The 20274-nt window shown below is 47.1% G+C and overlaps 1 protein-coding gene across 4 annotated transcripts in view; it reads left to right on the plus strand.

Moving 5' to 3' along the window:
- NEK4 (NIMA related kinase 4) overlaps positions 1-20274 on the plus strand; it is a 56085-nt gene that overhangs the window by 19890 nt on the left and 15921 nt on the right. For 3 of the 4 annotated variants that reach the window (XM_075574999.1, XM_075574995.1, XM_075574996.1), the window contains exons 6-10: positions 7510-7630; positions 9130-9516; positions 12180-12236; positions 13836-13970; positions 16644-16778. In XM_075574999.1, coding sequence (XP_075431114.1) covers positions 7510-7630; positions 9130-9516; positions 12180-12236; positions 13836-13970; positions 16644-16778 — 835 coding nt within the window. The remainder of the gene's footprint in view (positions 1-7509; positions 7631-9129; positions 9517-12179; positions 12237-13835; positions 13971-16643; positions 16779-20274) is intronic. The other variant, XM_075574997.1, reaches the window with a different exon arrangement.

Below are 20274 nucleotides of genomic sequence, written 5' to 3' on the forward strand. Positions count from 1 at the left end.
TCGGGTTGTGATGATGCTGTGCTGCTCATGGCTTCCCTGTGACTCGGGTTGTGATGCTGCTGTGCTGCTCATGGCTTCCCTGTGACTCGGGTTGTGATGACGCTGTGCTGCTCATGGCTTCCCTGTGACTCGGGTTGTGATGATGCTGTGCTGCTCATGGCTTCCCTGTGACTCGGGTTGTGATGCTGCTGTGCTGCTCATGGCTTCCCTGTGACTCGGGTTGTGATGCTGCTGTGCTGCTCATGGCTTCCCTGTGACTCGGGTTGTGATGCTGCTGTGCTGCTCATGGCTTCCCTGTGACTCGGGTTGTGATGACGCTGTGCTGCTCATGGCTTCCCTGTGACTCGGGTTGTGATGATGCTGTGCTGCTCATGGCTTCCCTGTGACTCGGGTTGTGATGACGCTGTGCTGCTCATGGCTTCCCTGTGACTCGGGCTGTGATGATGCTGTGCTGCTCATGGCTTCCCTGTGACTCGGGTTGTGATGCTGCTGTGCTGCTCATGGCTTCCCTGTGACTCGGGTTGTGATGCTGCTGTGCTGCTCATGGCTTCCCTGTGACTCGGGTTGTGATGATGCTGTGCTGCTCATGGCTTCCCTGTGACTCGGGTTGTGATGATGCTGTGCTGCTCATGGCTTCCCTGTGACTCGGGTTGTGATGATGCTGTGCTGCTCATGGCTTCCCTGTGACTCGGGTTGTGATGCTGCTGTGCTGCTCATGGCTTCCCTGTGACTCGGGTTGTGATGATGCTGTGCTGCTCATGGCTTCCCTGTGACTCGGGTTGTGATGCTGCTGTGCTGCTCATGGCTTCCCTGTGACTCGGGTTGTGATGCTGCTGTGCTGCTCATGGCTTCCCTGTGACTCGGGTTGTGATGCTGCTGTGCTGCTCATGGCTTCCCTGTGACTCGGGTTGTGATGCTGCTGTGCTGCTCATGGCTTCCCTGTGACTCGGGTTGTGATGACGCTGTGCTGCTCATGGCTTCCCTGTGACTCGGGTTGTGATGACGCTGTGCTGCTCATGGATTCCCTGTGACTCGGGTTGTGATGATGCTGTGCTGCTCATGGCTTCCCTGTGACTCGGGTTGTGATGCTGCTGTGCTGCTCATGGATTCCCTGTGACTCGGGTTGTGATGACGCTGTGTTGCTCATGGCTTCCCTGTGACTCGGGTTGTGATGACGCTGTGCTGCTCATGGCTTCCCTGTGACTCGGGTTGTGATGCTGCTGTGCTGCTCATGGCTTCCCTGTGACTCGGGTTGTGATGACGCTGTGCTGCTCATGGCTTCCCTGTGACTCGGGTTGTGATGACGCTGTGCTGCTCATGGCTTCCCTGTGACTCGGGTTGTGATGATGCTGTGCTGCTCATGGCTTCCCTGTGACTCGGGTTGTGATGCTGCTGTGCTGCTCATGGCTTCCCTGTGACTCGGGTTGTGATGATGCTGTGCTGCTCATGGCTTCCCTGTGACTCGGGTTGTGATGATGCTGTGCTGCTCATGGCTTCCCTGTGACTCGGGTTGTGATGCTGCTGTGCTGCTCATGGCTTCCCTGTGACTCGGGTTGTGATGATGCTGTGCTGCTCATGGCTTCCCTGTGACTCGGGTTGTGATGATGCTGTGCTGCTCATGGCTTCCCTGTGACTCGGGTTGTGATGATGCTGTGCTGCTCATGGCTTCCCTGTGACTCGGGTTGTGATGATGCTGTGCTGCTCATGGCTTCCCTGTGACTCGGGTTGTGATGCTGCTGTGCTGCTCATGGCTTCCTGTGACTCGGTTTGTGATGATGCTGTGCTGCTCATGGCTTCCCTGTGACTCGGGTTGTGATGATGCTGTGCTGCTCATGGCTTCCCTGTGACTCGGGTTGTGATGATGCTGTGCTGCTCATGGCTTCCCTGTGACTCGGGTTGTGATGATGCTGTGCTGCTCATGGCTTCCCTGTGACTCGGGTTGTGATGATGCTGTGCTGCTCATGGCTTCCCTGTGACTCGGGTTGTGATGATGCTGTGCTGCTCATGGCTTCCCTGTGACTCGGGTTGTGATGACGCTGTGCTGCTCATGGCTTCCCTGTGACTCGGGTTGTGATGCTGCTGTGCTGCTCATGGCTTCCCTGTGACTCGAGTTGTGATGATGCTGTGCTGCTCATGGCTTCCCTGTGACTCGGGTTGTGATGATGCTGTGCTGCTCATGGCTTCCCTGTGACTCGGGTTGTGATGCTGCTGTGCTGCTCATGGCTTCCTGTGACTCGGTTTGTGATGATGCTGTGCTGCTCATGGCTTCCCTGTGACTCGGGTTGTGATGCTGCTGTGCTGCTCATGGCTTCCCTGTGACTCGGGTTGTGATGCTGCTGTGCTGCTCATGGCTTCCCTGTGACTCGGGTTGTGATGCTGCTGTGCTGCTCATGGCTTCCTGTGACTCGGGTTGTGATGATGCTGTGCTGCTCATGGCTTCCCTGTGACTCGGGTTGTGATGACGCTGTGCTGCTCATGGCTTCCCTGTGACTCGGGTTGTGATGATGCTGTGCTGCTCATGGCTTCCCTGTGACTCGGGTTGTGATGCTGCTGTGCTGCTCATGGCTTCCCTGTGACTCGGGTTGTGATGCTGCTGTGCTGCTCATGGCTTCCCTGTGACTCGGGTTGTGATGATGCTGTGCTGCTCATGGCTTCCCTGTGACTCGGGTTGTGATGATGCTGTGCTGCTCATGGCTTCCCTGTGACTCGGGTTGTGATGATGCTGTGCTGCTCATGGCTTCCCTGTGACTCGGGTTGTGATGATGCTGTGCTGCTCATGGCTTCCTGTGACTCGGGTTGTGATGACGCTGTGCTGCTCATGGCTTCCCTGTGACTCGGGTTGTGATGATGCTGTGCTGCTCATGGCTTCCCTGTGACTCGGGTTGTGATGCTGCTGTGCTGCTCATGGCTTCCCTGTGACTCGGGTTGTGATGATGCTGTGCTGCTCATGGCTTCCCTGTGACTCGGGTTGTGATGCTGCTGTGCTGCTCATGGCTTCCCTGTGACTCGGGTTGTGATGCTGCTGTGCTGCTCATGGCTTCCCTGTGACTCGGGTTGTGATGCTGCTGTGCTGCTCATGGCTTCCCTGTGACTCGGGTTGTGATGCTGCTGTGCTGCTCATGGCTTCCCTGTGACTCGGGTTGTGATGATGCTGTGTTGCTCATGGCTTCCCTGTGACTCGGGTTGTGATGACGCTGTGCTGCTCATGGCTTCCCTGTGACTCGGGTTGTGATGCTGCTGTGCTGCTCATGGCTTCCTGTGACTCGGGTTGTGATGCTGCTGTGCTGCTCATGGCTTCCCTGTGACTCGGGTTGTGATGACGCTGTGCTGCTCATGGCTTCCCTGTGACTCGGGTTGTGATGCTGCTGTGCTGCTCATGGCTTCCCTGTGACTCGGGTTGTGATGACGCTGTGCTGCTCATGGCTTCCCTGTGACTCGGGCTGTGATGACGCTGTGCTGCTCATGGCTTCCCTGTGACTCGGTTTGTGATGACGCTGTGCTGCTCATGGCTTCCCTGTGACTCAGGTTGTGATGCTGCTGTGCTGCTCATGGCTTCCCTGTGACTCGGGTTGTGATGCTGCTGTGCTGCTCATGGCTTCCCTGTGACTCGGGTTGTGATGATGCTGTGCTGCTCATGGCTTCCCTGTGACTCGGGTTGTGATGATGCTGTGCTGCTCATGGCTTCCCTGTGACTCGGGTTGTGATGATGCTGTGCTGCTCATGGCTTCCTGTGACTCGGGTTGTGATGCTGCTGTGCTGCTCATGGCTTCCCTGTGACTCGGGTTGTGATGATGCTGTGCTGCTCATGGCTTCCCTGTGACTCGGGTTGTGATGCTGCTGTGCTGCTCATGGCTTCCCTGTGACTCGGGTTGTGATGATGCTGTGCTGCTCATGGCTTCCCTGTGACTCGGGTTGTGATGCTGCTGTGCTGCTCATGGCTTCCCTGTGACTCGAGTTGTGATGACGCTGTGCTGCTCATGGCTTCCCTGTGACTCGGGTTGTGATGACGCTGTGCTGCTCATGGCTTCCCTGTGACTCGGGTTGTGATGACGCTGTGCTGCTCATGGCTTCCCTGTGACTCGGGTTGTGATGCTGCTGTGCTGCTCATGGCTTCCCTGTGACTCGGGTTGTGATGACGCTGTGCTGCTCATGGCTTCCCTGTGACTCGGGTTGTGATGATGCTGTGCTGCTCATGGCTTCCCTGTGACTCGGGTTGTGATGATGCTGTGCTGCTCATGGATTCCCTGTGACTCGGGTTGTGATGATGCTGTGCTGCTCATGGCTTCCCTGTGACTCGGGTTGTGATGCTGCTGTGCTGCTCATGGCTTCCCTGTGACTCGGGTTGTGATGACGCTGTGCTGCTCATGGCTTCCCTGTGACTCGGGTTGTGATGCTGCTGTGCTGCTCATGGCTTCCCTGTGACTCGGGTTGTGATGATGCTGTGCTGCTCATGGCTTCCCTGTGACTCGGGCTGTGATGACGCTGTGCTGCTCATGGCTTCCCTGTGACTCGGTTTGTGATGATGCTGTGTTGCTCATGGCTTCCTGTGACTCGGGTTGTGATGATGCTGTGCTGCTCATGGCTTCCCTGTGACTCGGGTTGTGATGCTGCTGTGCTGCTCATGGCTTCCCTGTGACTCGGGTTGTGATGATGCTGTGCTGCTCATGGCTTCCCTGTGACTCGGGTTGTGATGCTGCTGTGCTGCTCATGGCTTCCCTGTGACTCGGGTTGTGATGATGCTGTGCTGCTAATGGCTTCCCTGTGACTCGGGTTGTGATGACGCTGTGCTGCTCATGGCTTCCCTGTGACTCGGGTTGTGATGATGCTGTGCTGCTCATGGCTTCCCTGTGACTCGGGTTGTGATGCTGCTGTGCTGCTCATGGCTTCCCTGTGACTCGGGTTGTGATGATGCTGTGCTGCTCATGGCTTCCCTGTGACTCGGGTTGTGATGATGCTGTGCTGCTCATGGCTTCCCTGTGACTCGGGTTGTGATGATGCTGTGCTGCTCATGGCTTCCCTGTGACTCGGGTTGTGATGCTGCTGTGCTGCTCATGGCTTCCCTGTGACTCGGGTTGTGATGATGCTGTGCTGCTCATGGCTTCCCTGTGACTCGGGTTGTGATGATGCTGTGCTGCTCATGGCTTCCCTGTGACTCGGGTTGTGATGATGCTGTGCTGCTCATGGCTTCCCTGTGACTCGAGTTGTGATGACGCTGTGCTGCTCATGGCTTCCCTGTGACTCGGGTTGTGATGATGCTGTGCTGCTCATGGCTTCCCTGTGACTCGGGTTGTGATGATGCTGTGCTGCTCATGGCTTCCCCGTGACTCAGGTTGTGATGATGCTGTGCTGCTCATGGCTTCCCTGTGACTCGGGTTGTGATGCTGCTGTGCTGCTCATGGCTTCCCTGTGACTCGGGTTGTGATGCTGCTGTGCTGCTCATGGCTTCCCTGTGACTCGGGTTGTGATGCTGCTGTGCTGCTCATGGCTTCCTGTGACTCGGTTTGTGATGATGCTGTGCTGCTCATGGCTTCCCTGTGACTCAGGTTGTGATGACGCTGTGCTGCTCATGGCTTCCCTGTGACTCGGGTTGTGATGCTGCTGTGCTGCTCATGGCTTCCCTGTGACTCGGGTTGTGATGATGCTGTGCTGCTCATGGCTTCCCTGTGACTCGGGTTGTGATGACGCTGTGCTGCTCATGGCTTCCTGTGACTCAGGTTGTGATGATGCTGTGCTGCTCATGGCTTCCCTGTGACTCGGGTTGTGATGATGCTGTGCTGCTCATGGCTCCCTGTGACTCGGGTTGTGATGCTGCTGTGCTGCTCATGGCTTCCCTGTGACTCGGGTTGTGATGATGCTGTGTTGCTCATGGCTTCCCTGTGACTCGGGCTGTGATGATGCTGTGCTGCTCATGGCTTCCCCGTGACTCAGGTTGTGATGATGCTGTGCTGCTCATGGCTTCCCTGTGACTCGGGTTGTGATGCTGCTGTGCTGCTCATGGCTTCCCTGTGACTCGGGTTGTGATGCTGCTGTGCTGCTCATGGCTTCCCTGTGACTCGGGTTGTGATGATGCTGTGCTGCTCATGGCTTCCCTGTGACTCGGGTTGTGATGACGCTGTGCTGCTCATGGCTTCCTGTGACTCAGGTTGTGATGATGCTGTGCTGCTCATGGCTTCCCTGTGACTCGGGTTGTGATGATGCTGTGCTGCTCATGGCTTCCCTGTGACTCGGGTTGTGATGATGCTGTGCTGCTCATGGCTTCCCCGTGACTCAGGTTGTGATGATGCTGTGCTGCTCATGGCTTCCCTGTGACTCGGGTTGTGATGATGCTGTGCTGCTCATGGCTTCCCTGTGACTCGGGTTGTGATGCTGCTGTGCTGCTCATGGCTTCCTGTGACTCGGTTTGTGATGATGCTGTGCTGCTCATGGCTTCCCTGTGACTCGGGTTGTGATGCTGCTGTGCTGCTCATGGCTTCCCTGTGACTCGGGTTGTGATGCTGCTGTGCTGCTCATGGCTTCCCTGTGACTCGGGTTGTGATGCTGCTGTGCTGCTCATGGCTTCCCTGTGACTCGGGTTGTGATGATGCTGTGCTGCTCATGGCTTCCCTGTGACTCGGGTTGTGATGATGCTGTGCTGCTCATGGCTTCCCTGTGACTCGGGTTGTGATGCTGCTGTGCTGCTCATGGCTTCCCTGTGACTCGGGTTGTGATGACGCTGTGCTGCTCATGGCTTCCCTGTGACTCGGTTTGTGATGATGCTGTGCTGCTCATGGCTTCCCTGTGACTCGGGTTGTGATGCTGCTGTGCTGCTCATGGCTTCCCTGTGACTCGGGTTGTGATGATGCTGTGCTGCTCATGGCTTCCCTGTGACTCGGGTTGTGATGCTGCTGTGCTGCTCATGGCTTCCCTGTGACTCGGGTTGTGATGATGCTGTGCTGCTCATGGCTTCCCTGTGACTCGGGTTGTGATGCTGCTGTGCTGCTCATGGCTTCCCTGTGACTCGGGTTGTGATGACGCTGTGCTGCTCATGGCTTCCCTGTGACTCGGGTTGTGATGATGCTGTGCTGCTCATGGCTTCCCTGTGACTCGGGTTGTGATGCTGCTGTGCTGCTCATGGCTTCCCTGTGACTCGAGTTGTGATGACGCTGTGCTGCTCATGGCTTCCCTGTGACTCGGGTTGTGATGCTGCTGTGCTGCTCATGGCTTCCCTGTGACTCGGGTTGTGATGATGCTGTGCTGCTCATGGCTTCCCTGTGACTCGGGTTGTGATGACGCTGTGCTGCTCATGGCTTCCCTGTGACTCGGGTTGTGATGACGCTGTGCTGCTCATGGCTTCCCTGTGACTCGGGTTATGTTGACAGTATGCTGTTTTCATCAAATTTTGGATTTTTTACACAAAATGAGGAAATGCAGCTAAATAATATTTGCCTAACTACTGTATTTCAGGCAATAATAATAATGAATATTGGCCATTTAAATGTTGGGAATAATCAGAGATGTTTTATTTTGAAGGAAGCCTGGCAAACACCGGAATAAAATCTCAGAATCCAATCCAAATAAATCACCTGGAAATACCGAGCATCATGAAAATAATAAGATAAAAGCTGCCTCGGACCTTGCAAAGAAACATAAGGTGGTAAAAAAAAATACGGATATAAAGTACATGAAGATATATATATATATATGGTATAATCAAAAATGAATAGACGATATAGTTCTGTGGCTAATGAAATGCTTTTATTTGTGCGAGCTCCGAGATACACTGATCTCTTCTTCCGGCGATGTAACATTGAATAAAGCAGGCAAGGGTTTATTTACAAACAGTGCATATACTGTATGAATGTTATCTGTGACGGAAACCTAACACGCCCCACTGTGTAGTATGCAATTTATGACTTTATTCAATGTACTATCGCCGGAAGAAGAGATCAGATCTCGAAAGCTCGCACAAATATAAGCATTTCGTTAGCCACAGAACGGTATTGTTTATTAATTTTTGATTATTAAAGCTCGGCTAACACGGTACAGCACTGCACTCAATATTAAATGCAAAGAAAACCTGTATTTAGATATACATAGCACACTTAGTCCAACGTTTCAGTCCAGAAAGGACCTTCCTCATGGAAGTGATATATATATATATACATGTAGAGGTATCAGTACCGTGTTAGCCGAGCTTCAATAATCAAAAAATAAATAGATGATACCGTTCTGTGGCTAACGAAATGCTTATATTTGTGCGACCTTTCGAGATACACTGATCTCTTCTTCCGGCGATGTTACATATATATATATATATATATATATATATATATATATATATATATATATATATCAAACATACACATTCTCTGTCATATTCCCAATGTCAGGCACTATGGGCCTACCAGGCAGATTTCTGTTTTTTTACTTAAGGTTGAGATTATACTCTGCGTGATGGTGATGGTGCAGGCGCGCACAACAAACACAAATGGCATAATCCCTATGCGGCCGCCCCTAGTGCACGCAAACAACTAAGCGCAATGGCAGGACCGTGTTTTGAAAAGACACCAAAAATTGTCTTTTCTAGGGAGGTCGCGTGACGTCAGCGTCATGTGAGCGGTTCAGCCAATGAGGACGAACCAGCTTCATGACACGTCTGCCACTCCTCCCCAATCTCCTGCACCACATCACACATAGCTCGGGTTTAAGGCGGGAGAGGGCTTTAGATACACAGGGGGTAGAGAGGAGACATCCTTGAGCAGAATGCAAGAATCGGGATGGTGTATAGCGAGAAATTAGCGCTGAGATGTAAGGAGGAGCAGAAGAGTGTAAAGCTTTAAAAGTGAGGAGGAGAATTGCATGTGTGATACGGGATTTGATAGGAAGCCAGGAGAGGGATTTCAGGAGGGGAGACGCTGAGACAGATTTAGGAAAGAGTAGAGTAATTCTGGCAGCAGCGTTTAGGAAAGATTGTAGGGGAGACAGGTGAGAGGCAGGAAGGCCGGACAGCAGGAGGTTACAGTAATCAAGACGGGAGAGAATGAGGGCCTGAGTCAGAGTTTTAGCAGTCGAGCGGAGGAAAAAGTGACAGGTTTTAGAGACATTTTGAATTATAAAATTATTATAGTGTTTTATTTCTGTTCATTACAGAATAAAGAGAAAAGTCCAATCAAGAGAGAACCTGTACGTGCCTCATCAGATATCCCTCAATTCTCTCCAAATGCTATGGACAACACAGGCGTCTCTATTGCAACAATTAGCAAAGTGGATATTGATCTCTTCCCAGCTGAAAAGAAATGCTCCCGAGATAATAATTCAATACCCACTGGGGAGACTAATAACAATTGCATTGCTAATGCTGTTGAATGTAAGCTAACAGATAATGGTTCACAGATGCAAGATTACCAAGAAAACCCACATGCAATATTGGTTTCCAAAGTGCAAAAAAACCCCTCCAAAGTTGTTCTTATGGAGGAAGGAGATGGCACCATGACACTTTTGCAGCCAGTTTCGAAAGTGGAAAACAAGTTGAACCAGGTAACTTATACTTCACGGCCAATGTGGCTTGTCATTTCTATATCTCTTACACACAAGCTCTCTAATACTCGGTAAGGCAGATGTTGCCAGGTGATTGGGGGGAGTTATGGTGGGGTATGTCTTGATATTCAGCACATATCCTATGGAATCTCTGTGTTATAACAAGATAAATTGTGGTAATACTGGGATTGAAAACCGTGAGACTGGCTACATCTGTACTGTACGTTATTGTATTCAAACAAGTATTATTATTTTTTTCATTTTATCCTGTCCGGTTAAACATTTCACATGTTCAGATATCACTTTTCTTTTTTTCTTGCGCAGCTAATCAGAAATTGTGAGTTTTTAGATGTCATGTTTATTGACTTACGAATGAAACAAGCAGAGACATTAGGAAACATCTCTATTTTTAATATACGTCTTCTTTCTTTCTTTATTTTTTTATGTTCTGCTTTATATAAAGAATATACTATTAAAGGAAAAGTATATCACGGGTAAAGAAAATGGCAGCTGTTTTTTCTGTCAAAGCGTAGAAATAAAATCATTGAGTCAAGGGTTCAAAAAGTAACAACATGAGTTTATCTCTACCAAGGCGAAGAGAAAAGAGAGAAAAGAATGCCAACAAGTAACTCGGGCCTCTGCCAACATATTGCTTGGTTATATTTATACATTTCAAAATGAGTAATACGCCCCTTTAAGGGGGCTGGCTTAGAGATAAATAATATGATGACATACAAAAATACATATTGGTTGATACATAAATATGCTTTACATTGTTATATTCTTATCCTATATACCATATATGTGGGCCGCCCTTAACCTTGTGACATAAGGGAGTTACTGTGTCCAGCCCTGCGTGTACTGTAGCTGTCAGATAACAGAACCTAAGGTCAGCAGAATTATCTAAGGCAGGAAAAACCTCTTACGAATGTAATTTCAATTCTTGCATGCCTTGTAGGAATTACACAAGGGTGGGTTACAGCCAGGAGCGATACTCTTCAGAATCAAACATTCACAGTTCATACACGAATTAAACAAATAAACATACATACAAGCAAACACTCAAAATGGTGGTTAGGCCAAAATGGAGGTGATGATAGCCACACACATTATCTCAATCTTCACATTTCTAACTCAAAAAATTCTAGTTGCTTCTTTTTTATATACCAAGATGATTTTTACAGTATATTCCACACTTTTGAATGGTAGAATGTAAATGTGATGGTGGGTGGTGAACTTTAAAAAGATACTAAGGGAAAATAGAGAGACCTTTTGCTGTTTTTGAAACTCCTGCATAAAAAATGTCATTTTTCAGGTATTTTGACACAGGGCTGTGATGAAGCGGGTTTGCACATTTGGTGCATTTGTAATTTATGTACATACATTATTTATTGGTGAATATCTGTGTGCATATCGTTGTACCCACTGTCAGACAATATCCTACAATCATATCATGAACCCAGTTATAGAGCTGTGTCCCTCTCCAACACATCTATTTATTCCTAGAGATGTATTTTCCCTGTATAAATTCTCAACTTTCCCAACCTTCCACAGATTTATTTTACAGGAGATCTCTCATTCATCCTGCATACATTTGAGTATCGATAAAGTTAAAGCTAAGATACATTTTATTAGCTTAGAAAATGTAGGGTCATACTTACTAAGCTGTGCTACTCCTTAAGACACCTGCCAGCGCTGAAAGGCACAATTTGTCTTATTCACTTCAATGGGGCCATACGTTGTCTTCTGGTGCTGGAAGGTGGCAGTATCTGCACGTTTGGCCCAAAAGTTTCGATGCGACCAGAACAAAGAAAATGTTACAAAATATCTGAAATTCATATTACAGTACTTATGTTAGTGGGAAGGATTTATATTTAGAATATATTAGTACAGTAGTTCAATAAAGCATATAAAAGGCTCAGTAGACTTTGACTTCGGTACATTCTGTATATTCAGGACATGGTTTCCTAGACATTTACTAAGCTGGACAATCTGCTAAAATTCAAAAACGTTTCTTCAATGGGGACAGTAAAGACAAAACAGAGGCTTTAGTGCATCCTCATTTCCCATAGATTCTTTGGTATTATGCTGTACTGTGCTGCATATAAATTGCACATACGGTATGAAGATTATGGGCACAGCCTTGTAAATACTGTGATCCTTATTCTACATGCTGTGACTCCACGTCGCTGTGCTAAAGGAGACCCTAGTCCTGTTTTAAAGTAGTACAGAGAAAGCAACCCTTCTTATGGGTATCTTCAAACGACTGCAAGCAATGTTATAAAGTGAGTAACAACAACCTATACTATAAATGGAAATATACATCACTTTTACAGAAATCTATACACATATTAAAATGTACTTTGAAAAATGTGTGATTGTGCTGAACTCTATATACTGTATATTATTTAATGTAAGTGTAGATTAGTCTCAGGGAATCATACCATATTGTAGTCTTTTGTTTCAGATGTAATCCCTGTGTAAATATGTTTCTACATTCATAATCTACTGTACATTGCATTGGTTAATTAATGTGTAACATGTTGTATAATGTCTACTTCTCAGGCAAAACTGAAATGTTGCCAAGGTGTAAGAAGTGAGTTTTCAGTAATGCCATGTATGCACCAGTTTGAGGTACTGTAAATAAGTCTTTGTCTTTTCAGGAAGACTTGGAGTCCACAGATAAACTCCTAGAACCATTTGTACCAGTGACTGTGCCTGTAAGTTTTAAACCTTTATATTAACTGGTGAATGTAAACTAATTATCAGTGACCCTTTACATTCCCTAAAACACGGACATACATTAAAAATGTAACTAACCTGAACTGTTTTTATGGGCATTTGAGACCACATTTACTAAGTGGAGCTAAGACGTAAAATACTTTACATTTACAAGATACAATCCACTTTTGTGTGTTTATTCTATATGGGAGTTTGCGCTGGTCTTTTTTCACCATTTCTAGTTTCTTATGTGTGAGCCATCTCTTTGACCAGTTGCATCACTCACCTTCTAGGGCTTATTGCCCCATAGTACTTCTTTTATAACTAATAGTTTAGAGCGCACTTTCTGTTTTCCATCAAATACTTTACGACCTGTTAATGTGAACGGGCTGTAAGGAATCTTCCCATGCCGGAAGGTTTTTTTATGGCACCGAATAGTAATGGATTTGTTTTTTCTTCCTTTTGAGAACTTTAAAATTCTTGTAAATAAGGCAGACTTTTTACATTCCAGGAAAGCTCTATGTTAGATTTCCCCTGGATGCCAGTCATACTGGTCCCGAGTACAGTCCTTGGAAGAAACCATATTGCTCTAAAGAGTTTATAAACTTATTGTTGGCTCTCATTCCTGAAAATGAACATTCTGCATTGTATAATGACACAAGATGGTTCCAGTCTTCCAAAGCTGCTTCTTACACAAAATACTACCATGTGACACAGGCATGTGACACAGGCATGTGACACAGGCATGTGACACAGGCAGCACTTTTCTTTCCCATCTTGATGCTTTCTTTAAGTTTGTAAGAATTTCTAGGCTATAAGGGGTGAGTTGCCTGGGTCTGTAGTTCCAGTATTGTTTTGTGGGTTTGTATGCTCTAGTAGTTTATTGGTGGCCAACATGTTGGCCCCAACCCATGGGTCCCAGCAGCCCAGTCTCCCTCTAGCCTTGGTGCAGTGTGTGTGGGGACGTTGCTGCTTGTGGATTAGAGCTTGTCTCCTAGCTCTCTCTGGTCAGCTGTACCATGTGCAATCATGAATAGTGTTCCGCTCCTCTCCTGTGCTCATTACTAGTTCCCGGGATAAGAAGAGCGGGACAGTATTAATCAACGCACTGGCTTATGTCAGACCGGATGGGGCATGGAGGCGCTCCTGCCCGCAACAGCAACATCCCTGCTCCCTGTGCACCAGAAAGAGAGGTAACGCCCCATGGTCACCCACCCACTCCATTTCACTCGCTCCTTCTCCATGTTACCCAAATGTTTTAATGACTTTAATTGCTTTCATAGTCATTCAAATTACATCTACAAGCACGCTTTCATTTTAAAGCATTGTTGGTAACATTATCAAAGTAGATTTGTTGCATGTTGGGATACTGATGAGGACACCAATGGAAGGATTCTTTACAGATGGCGGGACACCTAGAGAAGAAACCGATCAGGTTTCAAAAGCCTTGTACAATATCAATTTATCTTTGAAGAACTCTAAAAGATATCACAATCTACAGCAAATCTATTTTTCTTCCGGACCAATGCAGCTTCTAGAACTTTGAACTATAACAATGTCAATAAAACGTAAATGAAAGGTCTCTTTTTTTACTGTAGGATGGAACTTCGGATAAGACTTCAGAAGATGTACAAGCAGATATCTGTACTGTATTCCAGCCGCACAGTTCTGTATCTGAACCTTCCGTATCAAGGCAACGAAGACACAAGCATAGAGAACAAAATTCAAACATGGTGATGATATTCTAAAAGTAATCCAGTAATACAAGACACACCTTTAGCGGGCACCATGTGTTAGGCTGCGTCCAGGGTCAGCGCTTATGCACTGACCCGTGCTGAGGCGCACTCACGCTCAGCACTGAGCCCCTGCAGCCGCAATGAGAGCGGCTTTACCAGGGGCTCGCGCAAGCGTGCGGAAGCGTGTGTCTTAGGAAAATTTTAGATTTGGTGCTCGCCGGAGCGCAGGGCCGGTCACGTGAGCGGTTCGCCCAATGAGGGCGAACCAGCTCTGTGACGTCACTGGCCCGCCCCCCGAAACGCCCCCGGACGGCGCACTAACCAAGGCCAGGGAAAGCACCCGCTTTGCCTCAGCGCGCCTCCGCACGGGAGAAGGCACCCTGGACGTAGCCTAAGAAATGTGTGAAGCCAGTGTCTTACATGTTGACACTTATTGTTAGTCAGAAGAGCTTACCCAAGTCAGACGTGCTTGCATAAGGAGAGAAAAAAGCAGAATTTACAAGATGAGAAACATTGGGCAAATATTATCTTACTGCATTGATGCCTAGTCATGCAGGGTATGGTTACTTACCTCCAGTGAGGAGCCCATCAGAGGGTATGGTTACTTACCCTCAGTGAGGAGCCCATCAGAGGGTATGGTTACTTACCCTCAGTGAGGAGCCCATCAGAGGGTATGGTTACTTACCCTGCAGTGAGGAGCCCATCAGAGGTTATGGTTACTTACCTCCAGTGAGGAGCCCATCAGAGGGTATGGTTACTTACCCTCAGTGAGGAGCCCATCAGAGGGTATGGTTACTTACCCTCAGTGAGGAGCCCATCAGAGGGTATGGTTACTTACCCTCAGTGAGGAGCCCATCAGAGGGTATGGTTACTTACCCTCAGTGAGGAGCCCATCAGAGGGTATGGTTACTTACCCTCAGTGAGGAGCCCATCAGAGGGTATGGTTACTTACCCTGCAGTGAGGAGCCCATCAGAGGGTATGGTTACTTACCCTCAGTGAGGAGCCCATCAGAGGGTATGGTTACTTACCCTCAGTGAGGAGCCCATCAGAGGGTATGGTTACTTACCCTCAGTGAGGAGCCCATCAGAGGGTATGGTTACTTACCCTGCAGTGAGGAGCCCATCAGAGGGTATGGTTACTTACCCTCAGTGAGGAGCCCATCAGAGGGTATGGTTACTTACCCTCAGTGAGGAGCCCATCAGAGGGTATGGTTACTTACCCTGCAGTGAGGAGCCCATCAGAGGGTATGGTTACTTACCCTCAGTGAGGAGCCCATCAGAGTGTATGGTTACTTACCTCCAGTGAGGAGCCCATCAGAGTGTATGGTTACTTACCTCCAGTGAGGAGCCCATCAGAGGGTATGGTTACTTACCTCCAGTGAGGAGCCCATCAGAGGGTATGGTTACTTACCTCCAGTGAGGAGCCCATCAGAGGGTATGGTTACTTACCCTACAGTGAGGAGCCCATCAGAGGGTATGGTTACTTACCCTCAGTGAGGAGCCCATCAGAGGGTATGGTTACTTACCTCCAGTGAGGAGCCCATCAGAGGGTATGGTTACTTACCCTCAGTGAGGAGCCCATCAGAGGCTATGGTTACTTACCCTCAGTGAGGAGCCCATCAGAGGGTATGGTTACTTACCCTACAGTGAGGAGCCCATCAGAGGGTATGGTTACTTACCCTCAGTGAGGAGCCCATCAGAGGGTATGGTTACTTACCTCCAGTGAGGAGCCCATCAGAGAGTATGGTTACTTACCCTCAGTGAGGAGCCCATCAGATAGAACCATCCGCTTTCATTAGTCTCTACTATATCCACAGTGGCTCTTTCTTTCCTGCTTTGTTTCTTTCTCCTCTTTACCTCTCCTTTTTTTCCTTGCCTTTTCCTCTCTTCCCAATTCCACATTTTATCTTTTGCCCATTTCTCCCTCCCCTGTCCTGCATTCTTTCTTCATTTGTCCATGTCCTTGACCCCCTTCTTTTCCTCAGTAATTGGGGGGCTCTGGCTGCAGCGGGGTAATTGGGGGCTCTGGCTGCAGTGGGGTAATTGGAGGCTCTGGCTGCAGCGGGGTAATTGGGGGAGGGCTCTGGCTGCAGCGGGGTAATTGGGGGCTCTGGCTGCAGCGGGGTAATTGGGGGATCTGGCTTTCTATTTGACGTCGGGGCAAGCCTTGACCCCGCGGCCGTTTTGTGTCTGAGGCAAAATATCTGCCTGGGTCCGGAACTGGGGTCCCCAGACTCCGAATGGCTTACTCGTTCAGGTAAGAGGAAAATGAGCTGTGCGGATTGCGGCTTTAAGCATGTTAATGCCGTTAGTGCGCGTTAGTACGCGTTAGTGCGCGTCGGTTTTTAGTAGCTAGTGCTCCTTTATGAGAGCAGCTGCAGCACTCAAGCTTTTTCTGGGTCTGGGTGTACTTCAGGTACTGGACCTGCAGGAGGAAAGTTCTATTTCAAGTCATATATAATGACTACAGACTCAACATAGTAAGTAAAAGGGTCTTTAGGGAAGCTCGCCTGAGAACAGTCTGGGGAGCACTGTGTTGTCGGGCCAGCAAGGGCCCCAGTCTCTTGACTCCTCATGGAATGTAAGCCAGTTGTAAATATATTATGATTAAGGAAAGGTGTTAATTCCTTAAGACAAAGTCAACTCCTAATTCTTAATTGTACTTTTTAGGTTGATGTGGGGTATCCTAGATCACTGCCTTCTCCTGCTATTAAACACAGAGCTGCGAAGAACATCCACAGCAACCCAGAGAGACGTGGTTCTGAAGCAACATATTCTGTAAATAGTGTTGTCTTAACGTCACAGGTTAGTATAGAATTACTTGATAATGGCAGCAAGTCAACTTGTATTTGTATTTTTCTGATAATGTATTCATTAAATAATGATACCATATACTTATAGTTAACACACGCAGCAAGTATACTCCTGATTACTACTGTACATGAGGAACTTACTTTTTACAAAATTGCAAAGGATCTTAAATACTAGAGATGTGCAATATTTTTGCCTTTTTTTTTCATAAAGGTACAACGTTTCAGGCTAAGCACCCGTTCCTCGCTTGCCTGAGGGAATAAAGGCTGGTGTAGCCGGAAAAGTATCTTTTGCATGTTCCTGAAAAGTAAAAATGTTGATTAGAGCTAAGGAAGAATTGACTCCTTGTGTATCCTCTGTGTCTCTGAGTGATGTGCTGTGCCTCTTTCAAGCTGTTGGTTGTCCTTTGTTCCGCATTTAATGGTGTGGCCACACCTATGGACAGTGTTCGACAAACCTATACAAACCTCGATTACTGCAACCTCCTGCTGTCCGGCCTTCCTACCTCTCACCTGTCTCCCCTACAATCTATCCTAAACACTGCTGCCAGAATCACTCTACTCTTTCCTAAATCTGTCTCAGCGTCTCCCCTGCTGAAATCCCTCTCCTGGCTTCCGATTAAATCGCGTATCTCACACTCAATTCTACTGCTCACTTTTAAAGCTTTACATTCTTCTGCCCCTCATTACATCTCAGCCCTAATTTCTCGCTATGCACCATCACGACTCTTGCGTTCTTCTCAAGGATGTCTTCTTTCTACCCCCTTTGTATCTAAAGCTCTCTCCCGCCTTAAACCTTTCTCACTTTCTGCCCCACACCTCTGGAATGCTCTTCCCCTCAATACCCGACTAGCCCCCTCGCTATCCACCTTTAAGACCCACCTTAAGACACATCTGCTTAAAGAAGCATATGAGTAGCACTGGATAATCATGGACACATGACACAAAGCTTGGCCTCCTGCAGACGCACTTACTAGTATTCCCTCCTACTGTCTCTGTACGTTCTCCCTACCTACCAATTAGATTGTAAGCTCCTCGGAGCAGGGACTCCTTCCTTAATGTTACTTTTACAGTATGTCTGAAGCACTTATTCCCATGATGTGTTATTTATATTTGTTATTTATATGACATGTATTACTACTGTGAAGCGCTATGTACATTTTATGGCGCTATACAAATAAAGACATACATACATACATACATACATACATACATACATTTGCACGCCCCGGGCGAGTGGATTTAACATCGTGGCGAGCTCCTATTGGCCCAAGCAACACATGTGTGGTACTAGGTGGCGAGTAGATTTTTTGGTGATTTGTCGACCACTGCCTATGGATATTAGCACCCTTGACCTTTCTGCCCTTTTGTATTTTTCTCTTTTTTTAGCGTACAAAGTCGACAAGCTTGTTGCCAAACTGGCTTCTTTTTTTTTTTAAATATCCTGCCAATTACTGCCATTTTTAGCAAAATAGGGACATTTCTGCCATTTTTGGGGAATGTCAACTTTTGCGAAAGTTTGGCAAAACAACGCAAAATATAAGGAACATTTGTGAAAAATGTAGAGGCACACTTTTGAAGCCATTAGCACATTAGAATTTAAAAGGTGCGACAGTAAAATTCCTGCGACAGTAAAACCAAGAAGGAGATTCACTTAATGAATCAGGGCCACTACATGTGAGTGCAATACCTATTATTTTTGGATATCAAGGATCATTTAAAAACATACTACACTAGATTTCTCTTTTTTCCCTTTCTTTTTCTCCCTAATTTGTCGAGCCAAATCCTACGCTGTTTTTTTTTCTTTTTTCATTCTGATAGCAAGAAAATGGTTCAATTGGAATTGAAGGATGTCCAGTTTGACAGAGATGTTATTCAAAGTAGATTTAATTTGATAGCACAGTACGCAATTAGGATAATTAGTAATGTGTTGCCACAGTGTGATGAGAGAGCCATCTGGTCTAGACAAAGAATCTCTCCCAGGACACCTGTATTTATACACTTGTAAAAACCTCTATTTCATTCTCGCATTATTGTGCGCATGCGCACTGCTCTCACCGGGGCTTTATCTTCAGTGATCAGGTTCCCATACATTCCTTGTCTTCTGCATTCCTTTGGGATAACGTGTATAAGGGGGACTCCATTATTCAGTGTATTCAGTTTCCACAACGAAGACCTAAATCATGAATTTGGCGCCTAAGGAGGGACAGTTGAGCAATAAGTTTTGCTTCTCTCAAAAGTTGCCCCATTCTGCCCTTTCCTTACAGCCCTCTTTACCTTTGCTGCCTGCTATGGTCTCTCCTCATACAGAACATGAACCCCTTTTGTGCAGGAATACAATACACTAATAACACAATAGGCCACACTCAGTTAAGGGGCCCACAGTCCACTTGGAAGCAATGGGATTCTTTTCTTTAATAAGTGATTCTATTTATTTTGTTTTTGCTCTAGTTTGACCTCAGTTTGCAGCCAGAAAATATTGAATCCCTTCTAAAGTTTATTAAAGGAGATTAAATGTGTAACCCCTTGAGCATAGCACTGTCATTTATTCATTGTGGTCCTAGGAGGGTCTACACCTTTCAGTGCTGAACTTTTGATACTGAAGCACAGCTTTGTTACAATGGCACTGTTGTTTTGTTTGAATAATTTACTACTTTTTTTTTTAACCCTTGTGGGGTCTTATAAACAGCTACTACATTTATGGGGTCTGGGACTCCTTATCCTCTCTTGTTCCACCATCAGTGACGAAGTGATCACGTGATTGAGTCCGTTGGCACTCAAAGGGTTAAAGCTATAATCCCGCCCCAATTTTTTTTTTATCTCTCCCCTCCTACCTGAACGCGACATCTGCGGAACCCCCATTTCTGAAGATATTTGTAGCTTTTTTTTGTGACCATTTTCACACAAAGAAACTACAAACATGGCTTCCAGGACTACAAATATGGCCTTGGGATCACCAATAGAAAGCCTCAGCATTATCGGCAGATGACAGTCGCAGCTTTTTATTGGCTGCCTAATAGCAAGACCTGACCTTGTAGCCATTTTGAGCATACCAGTTTGCCGGATGGACAGCAGGCTCGTCGTTCCTAACCCGGGAGAATCCCCGGATAAAAAATTAAGAATGAATTTACTTAACTTACTCTTTGAGGCCTCATCAAACCTTATTTTGAACATAAATAGTCATTTATAACAGTTCCTATTGACTAAATACTAATATAAGTTACCATTTTTTTTGGTATTTATCATTCAAAGATTTTCTTACTTTGTTTAACATCAGAACAAAAAGATGATGATAAAATGAACAACTTACAAGTAACTCAGTTTTTCCTCTTCAAGACTATAAATATACAGAAGTACAGTACCAGGCTTCATTTTCCGCTGTGTTATGTGGGGATTTGTTGTTATATTTTTTCCCAACCCTGCTATTGAATCCGATAGAAACGATAATATTCTGTGTTATGAGAGAAGTAATCTGGCGGGGAGCAATATCA

This window comes from Ascaphus truei, chromosome 17, assembly GCF_040206685.1.
Source record: "Ascaphus truei isolate aAscTru1 chromosome 17, aAscTru1.hap1, whole genome shotgun sequence".
NCBI classification, from domain to species: Eukaryota; Metazoa; Chordata; class Amphibia; order Anura; family Ascaphidae; genus Ascaphus; species Ascaphus truei.